The sequence below is a fragment of the Lynx canadensis genome, chromosome D2, assembly GCF_007474595.2.
Source record: "Lynx canadensis isolate LIC74 chromosome D2, mLynCan4.pri.v2, whole genome shotgun sequence".
Classification (NCBI taxonomy): domain Eukaryota; kingdom Metazoa; phylum Chordata; class Mammalia; order Carnivora; family Felidae; genus Lynx; species Lynx canadensis.
In genome coordinates, this window is record NC_044313.2 from 25,919,965 (window position 1) to 25,927,537 (window position 7,573).

A 7,573-nucleotide genomic window follows, 5' to 3' on the forward strand; every position below is an offset into this window, starting at 1 on the left:
CACATCTGGGTACAATCAGGAGGGCCTTGAATGCCAAGCTAAGGAAGCTGAGGGAGCCCTTGGTCACACTTGAGCAGGTGAGTGATGTAGGAGAGCTGTGCTTTAGAGATACCTGGGCCGGTCGGGTGCCAGACCTGGGGACAGTGGAATAAAATGGAAAAGAAGGTGGCAGGCATCCACTGACTCCTCCAGTCCCCTCTCACGACACCTCCTGTCTGATGCTACAGTCCAGCAACCCCACACTACTGGCCCACACCAGGCTGCTTCTCACCTCCATGCCTTTGCCCATACGGGACCCTCTGCCAGGAAGGCCTTCCCCTTCCACAAGCCCTAACCCAGCAAACGTTAAAACACGGTTTGGGCTCTTCTCAAGGGTCTTCTCTTCCAGGCAGTCTTCAGGCAGGGTGAGGCGCCCCCTGGCTCCTCCCAGCGTGAAAGCCAACATGAAATCTACCTGGACTCAGCGGAGCCCAATCGTGTTTTTGACTAAGTCCGGAAAATATAATTGGCCTCATCGGCACTGTTGCCTTACCACGCCCAGAATTTGCCTGTCCCCCACACAAAGCCCCACCAGCTGTCAGGCTTAGTATCCAAACCCTGAAGAGAGGAAGGAATGGGCTGGGGAGGGTGGAGTGACAGGCGGGGAACATTTGCCTAAGGGTGCTTTGGGCTGGCAGTGACTTCCCTCCAGAGAGGAGGGGAGTGGCACTGGGCACAGCCGGGACTGGAGCTGGGGCGGGGCGGGGGGGGGGGGGGGGCGGGGCGCTTTGCGGAGAGAGCCTGCGACTGCCTTACATCTTTGGAGTCTTTGGAGGGACACCAGAGGCTGGGCTGGGGGCTGAACGTCACCCCCTCCTTGTCCCCTCAGGCCTTTGGAAGAGAAGACCCTCCTCTGCACCCCAGGCTTGCCCCTAGAGTGGCCTGGGTTTGGCCAGGAAGGTGGCCCAAGCCTGCCTCGCTGCTACCCCCCGACCCGCGGCTGCCCACCGCCCCCGGGCCAGAGCCATGGAAAAGTTCCGTGTGCTTTTCCAGCACTTCCAGTCCAGCTCGGAGTCAGTGATGAATGGCATCTGCCTGCTGCTGGCCGCGGTCACCGTCAAGCTGTACTCCTCCTTCGACTTCAATTGCCCCTGTCTGGCGCGCTACAATGCCCTCTATGGCCTGGGCCTGTTGCTGACACCCCCACTTGCCCTTTTCCTCTGTGGCCTCCTTGCCAACCGGCAGTCCGTGGTGATGGTTGAGGAGTGGCGCCGGCCCGTGGGGCACCGGAGGAAGGACCCTGGCATCATCAGGTACGGTCCCACACCACCCAGCTACCCCTGGGCACGGTCAGGGGTCTCCCCCCTCAGACGCTGCCGGTGACTCCCCAAGCCCGATGATCCTCCTGGCTCCCCCACCCACCCCCAAGCAGGGAAACATCAACCCACAGAGACTCACTAGCCAGTTTCCGGTGTGGAAACGGATGTTTCCGTTCCTGTCATTTGTCGCCCTTCTACGGCCAGTGCAGGATTCCTAAGAATTGCCCGGGTCACGTCTGTTCTCTGGCCACGAGTTACAACTCCGCACATACGTGAAGGGCCATCTCGTGACACGCACAGCCAGTGCTCACATGTGGTAGGAGGCGTGACCGGCTGCAAGGCTGCATTCCGTCTCCTGTAAGTCCTCCGGGGGCAAGGACCTCACCTGTTGTACCGCGGTGGCCTCAAAGCCTCACACCTGCTTGGTGCCGTATATCGAAACCCGTCGATGGAAGTCCGTAACAAGTCCTCAGATCCACCTTCTGACCACACCGCCCCCAGAAAACGCCAGAGCCACCCTTATCTACGATGTATTTATAATTCCCTGCTGGGTAGGCCATGCCCACATATACACAGCCCAGCATATGTCATTTCATGCTTTGTATACAGTCCAAGTCAGAGACAGCACCTGCCTGCTGTGCACAGGGGCCCCTGCTTCGGGGTGCCCGGGGATCCATGCTCCCGGTGATTCTGCCACGCGGGGAGGGTCATACACATAGCTGTGCCCTTTGCCTTTTCCTCCAGGACCCAGCGAATACAGCTCCACTGGGCTCTTGTCCCGTGACCCACGCGCAACCTCCCGAAGGGCAGAAGGGCAGAAGAGACCCTTTGGGGACAGAGAGAGGGTGGGCTTCTGGACCTGGAGGGAGGTGTGCGAGGCGCTGCCTCTGGAAGCGTTATTGGGTAGGGCTGTCCTACTTTAGGCTCCCCCACAAAAGCAGCTCTGGGGAGAGTGTGGCACTGAGTGGGCAACTGGGGTCATTCCTTCTGGGGACCTTCTGAGAACGCGGATTGTCCCGCTGAGAGTCTAGGGTCTTACCCACCAGGCCTGTCCCTGTGGCTTGAAGGTTGGTTGGGGTTGTTAACTCTCCTGGCTTTCAGCTTTCCGCTCTGGGAGCAGAGACTCTTCCGAAGCCCTTGGGCAGAGCCTGGCAGGTAGTCGAGATCAGACACCAGAGGAAAGGAACTACTCACTAAAGATGTTAGTGCCTCCGGCGAGGGCAGGGCACCAACAGAGCCTGCTACAAGGCCTAGAGTAGGAGGCACAAGAGCTTCCCAGTGTTTCAGTCCCAGGACTGCTGGTCGGGACTTTCCTGACCTCCCGGGGCCCCAGCCCTCCTCCCTCCCCGCCCTCTTCTGCTGGGACCTCTGCAGGGGGAGCTGCAGCCATTTCTTTGATGTAACCTCAACAGGCATTTCCCAGCCCTCCTGGGAAGTCCATCCTGGCATCTCTCCTGTAGCCTTCCTGCTGCAGCTGAGTTCCAGCTGCCTCTGCGACCCCTCCCTTCCTCTGTCCCTAGGTATATGTGCTCCTCTGTCCCTAGGTATATGTGCTCCTCTGTGCTGCAGCGAGCGCTGGCTGCCCCCCTTGTCTGGATCCTCCTGGCCCTCCTCGATGGGAAGTGCTTTGTGTGTGCCTTCAGCAGCTCCGTGGACCCCGAGAAGTTTCTGGACTTTGCCAACATGACCCCCAGCCAGGTGCAGCTTTTCCTGGCCAAGGTGCCCTGCAAGGAGGATGAGCTGGTCAGGGACAGCCCCGCGAGAAAGGCAGTGTCTCGCTACCTACGATGCCTGTCACAGGTAATTCGGGTGGTTCTCTCCCAGCCCCAGAAAATATCCCGCGTTGGTTCGGAGGGCTGTGGGGTGAGGAGGTACAAATGGTTTCCTGTGGCCCCTCCCCACTGCTAGAAACACAACTAAGGAGCAGGTGGTCCCCAGAAGGATTAGGAGCGTGATCCACATACAGGACACTGTTGGGCCTTAAGAAGTGGGCACTTTGCCTTCAATGCCAACTCACCCCAGGGCAGACACCAGGTTCCCGTACCCTCCAGGAGCCAGCTAGTTCCATCCCCAGGAGTCTAGATGACAGGAAAGCACTGGAGATACACTGCTCCGCCCTGCCCCACCCCCACCCCATACACACGTTCTTCCCACCCCTCAGAAATAATACTAATCACCATTTATTGAGCACTTATGTGTCAGGCACCGTGTTAAGTATGTCATGTGCATTAGTTCACTTAATTCTCAGAACAACCCTATGAGGCGGGTGCAATCCTTATCAACCCGTTTCACAGATGAGGAAACTAAGCTTCTGGGAGTTTAGTTCACAGGTCCAAGCCGCATGGCTCCTAAAAGGCAGGGCAGGGATCTGAAGTGTCGTCACACCTCTGAACCACCTCCCTGCAATGCAGGCCCTCCCCCAGATGCCTGGTTCCCCACACGGGCACCCACTCCTTCACCTTGGAGGCAGACCCCAGTCCCACCCCTAGCCCAGACTCCAGATTCCACCACCACCTCTCCCAGAGCCCCAGTTGGGCTGTGTTCCCCCCAAAAGCATTTACATGAACCCACGACATACAACGCATCACTGGGGCTACAGGGAATAAAAACACAAATAAGCCCTTTGTGAGAACCAAGGCGGACTCATGGCAAATGCAGGTCAATGCATGATGGAGAGGGGACCAGTACTCAGGACACATTTGATCCAGGGTCACACTCTACCTTGGCCACATTACTCCCCCTCTGGGTCTCCGTCTCTCCTATAGTTGATTCAGTCCCCTCCACGTGGATGGGCCCTGCAGGCTTAAATTCTCTAGGCTCTTGCTAGTTCACAGGAAAGAGTGTAGAACTGGCCATCAGACCAGGGTTCGAGTCCTGACTCAGATGTAGGCTATCAGGCACATTAAATGTTCCTGTGTGTAAAACGCTCACACGACTATTTTACACTGGTAGGTGGAAGGGAGGATCTTGAGAGAGGCCAAATAAGAGAGCTGTGTAAACCACATCCACAAATGATAAGGATTCAAATATGTCTTTGTGGCTTAGAGGAGTGATTTCTCTGCCTGTCCCAGGAGCACACAGTTTCTCTGTGTGTCTTAAGTGAAGCCTTGGAGAGACTAAAGCTTTCGGCGGGCAGAGAGGAGGGAGAGGTGCCAGGCCAGTGTGGGATCCAGACTCAAGGAACTCTTCAAATTTTCCTCACACTTGTCCTAGAACACTGCTCCCTGTTCATATCCTATATAAATTTACTCATCCTTCACATCTCAGCCTCAATCTCACTATTCCCTAAGCCCTCAAGTTCAGGTTGGGTTTCTCTCCTCTGTATTCCCATGACCCCCTATACATCCCAGAACATGGCATTCAGCCAATCTATCACCAATTTCATTGTTTCCTCCACAAGTGTGCATTCTATGAGAGCAAAGACTGGGTCCCCAGTGCCTCTCCCAAAATATAGGATGGGTGGCTGCATAGATGTGATGGATAAGCATGTGTGAGGACTGATGAAGGACTGGATCAAAAAACAGAAGGATGATGGATGGATGGATGGATGGATGGGTAGGTGGGTGGATGGATGGATGGATGAATGGATGAATGGTGGGTAGATGGATGGGTGGTGGGTGGATGGATGGATTGATGGGAATGTAAGGGAGGCAAAATTTTGCCTCCACCCATCTTAGGTTTTCAACTGACACTCTATCAAAAGACAAATTAACAGAAGGAAAACACAATTTATTAATCTGTGCAGTGCACATCACGTGGAAGAAACCTAAAACAAAGAAAGAGTAACTCAAAGTGGTGGCTTAGAACTTCAACTTATCTAGCATCTTCAACAAAGAGCAATACCTTTGTAGAGCAATGGCAGGACAAAGGAGAGCCACGTTAGTCTCCAAGGGCAGAAACTGTGGGAAAGTAAACACATGAGAGGAAACTAGTGGAGTAAGGTTTGTTGGCAGATTCCTCTGGTGCTGTCTCCGGGCTGATAAGAGTTGTCTCCCAGTAAAAGGAGAATGTATTTCCTGCCTTTAGGCAGAAAAGAGAAGGGTCGAGAGAGCTGTTCCTATGTTGCTGCTTCTTAATTGTCTTCGTTCAAGATACTTTTTGTGTCAAAGAGGCATATGTTGGGGTGACATATTCTGGTTTCCTTCCAGAGGAACGTTTGGAGGATGAACGGTGGGAGGGTGGATAGACAAACGGAAGAAAGGATGAGCGTACGGGAACATGAATGGATGGGCAGGAGGACGTATGACTCACAGATGGAAGGACAGTCGCAAGGATGGCTGGATGGGAAGCTGACAGGTACATAGCCAAGTAAGAGATCGATGACTGGATGGATGGGTAGAGAAATAGTTGGACAGACGGATGGATGCAAGAATGAGATCGAATGGAAGCGAGGACGGGTGGAGGTGGTTGGAAGGACGGATGACTAAATGGGAACACGGACAGATTTGGGGAGAGATGGGGGGTAAGTAAAGGGAGAGACTTTGGAACACCCTTGCCACACTGTATAGCACCTGGCCTCTCTTCGCCCAACCTGGTGCCCCTCCCCTCGCCCCTCCCCTCCAGGCCATCGGCTGGAGTATCACCCTGCTACTGATCATCCTGGCTTTCCTGGGCCGCTGCCTGAGGCCCTGCTTCGACCAGACGGTCTTCCTGCAGCGCAGATACTGGAGCAACTACGTGGATCTGGAACAGAAGCTCTTCGACGAGACGTGCTGTGAGCATGCGCGGGACTTCGCGCACCGCTGCGTGCTGCACTTCTTTGCCAACATGCAGAGCGAGATGCGGGCACGGGGGCTGCGCCGGGACACCGCGGACAGGGACCCCGAGCCCCCCGAGACGCCCGGGCCCCGCGATGGTCTGGACGGCGGCGGAAGCGGAAAGGCCCACCTGCGTGCCGTTTGCAGCCGGGAGCAGGTGGACCGCCTCCTGAGCACCTGGTACTCCAGCAAACCGCCACTCGACCTCCTGGCATCCCCTGGGATCTGGGGGGGGAGGGGAGGGCTCAACCACCGCGCCCTCACGGTGGCCCCAGGCACCAGGCTGTCCCAGCACACCGACGTGTAGGGACCCCAGCAGTGTCCCCTCGTGGAGTGCCCGCACTGAAAACGGTCTGGGGGATTTCCAGGCGGTGCTGACCCCAAGGCAGGGCAACCTAACCCTTGCTGGCCTCCTTCCCCCAAACAGCCCAATCTCTGGCCTAGTTTCAGGATGTGGCCTCCCGTGTGCTCCAAAGCAGGGCTTCACAAACTTCAGTGAGCTCACTGTTCACCTGGGCTCTTGTCAAATGCAGATTCTGATTCAGTGCATCCAGAGCTGGGTCTGAGATTGCATTTCTATTTTGCTCCCAGGCCACACTGACACGTGTGAACTAGCAAGAGCCTAATAGAGCTAAGTAGCAAGAGTCTAAATAGATCCGCCATGAATTCTGGGTCCTAGATGTCCAGATTCTAAATTTAAAAATAATAATAACATTGGGGCGTCTGGGTGGCTCAGTCAGTTAAGCGTCCGACTTTAGCTCAGGTCGTGATCTCACGGTTAGTGAGTTCAAGCCCTGCATCAGACCCCACTTCAGATTCTGTGTCTCCCTCTCTCTCTGCCCCTCCCCTGCTTGTTCTCTCTCTCTCAAAAATGAATAAACATTAAAAGATAATAATAATAATATAATAACATCTGACATGCTTAAATGGTACTACATGGCAGGCGTTGTTCTTACATATACAGCTCATTTAATACTCATGATAACCTAATGAAGTAGGAAGATTATTAGCCCCATTTTAGAGGAGCAAACTGAGGCCTAAAGAGGTTGAGTTGCCTGGGGCCATCCATGTAGGGGCTGGAATTTTATCCCAGAAGTCTGGCTGCTACATAGAGTCTAAGCTGCTGTATTCCTCGACCCTCTAAATAGTTTGTGTGTTTGTTTTCAGCGCTCTGGCTGGGTTTCCTGCAGCTTCCACCAAGTTTGTCTGAGTAAGCACTAGCAAGCTCCAGATGTGTGGTATACGGACCAGATCTGAAAATCAGAGCGGGGGTGGACCCGGACACCCCCACGCTGAACATGCACCCCAGGTGATTCGATTAAGTTGCAATGTTTAAGAACTTCTGCCCTAAGTTTGAGGATGGAGTCTGGCTGGGAAGGAAAACCCTTGAAACACCAGGGTTAAATCTTGCTAGAAGAAGTGCCACTCAGTCTCTGGCGGCCCAAACAGGAAAGATTGGGGAAGATCTAGCCTGTGAGCTCCTCTGGGCTTCTGCCCCTCCCTGATGACTCATTCATT

General features: G+C 54.7%; 1 protein-coding gene across 1 annotated transcript; it reads left to right on the top strand.

Moving 5' to 3' along the window:
- The first annotated feature begins 810 nt into the window (after positions 1–810).
- CALHM3 (calcium homeostasis modulator 3) lies at positions 811–6,813 on the top strand. The gene is made up of 3 exons (XM_030334824.1): positions 811–1,292; positions 2,843–3,098; positions 5,862–6,813. Exons 1-3 carry the CDS (start codon positions 1,006–1,008, stop codon positions 6,360–6,362), a joined length of 1,044 nt encoding a protein of 347 aa, XP_030190684.1. The 5' UTR covers positions 811–1,005; the 3' UTR covers positions 6,363–6,813.
- The last annotated feature ends 760 nt before the right edge of the window (positions 6,814–7,573 follow it).

Bases quoted from the DNA above. Each gene is read 5' to 3' on its own strand.
- CALHM3 (XM_030334824.1), top strand. From the start codon at position 1,006: ATGGAAAAGTTCCGTGTGCTTTTCCAGCACTTCCAGTCCAGCTCGGAG. The intron at 1,293-2,842 runs GTACGGTCCCAC...CTCTGTCCCTAG, and splicing joins AAGGACCCTGGCATCATCAG to GTATATGTGCTCCTCTGTGC. The intron at 3,099-5,861 runs GTAATTCGGGTG...CCTCCCCTCCAG, and splicing joins ACCTACGATGCCTGTCACAG to GCCATCGGCTGGAGTATCAC.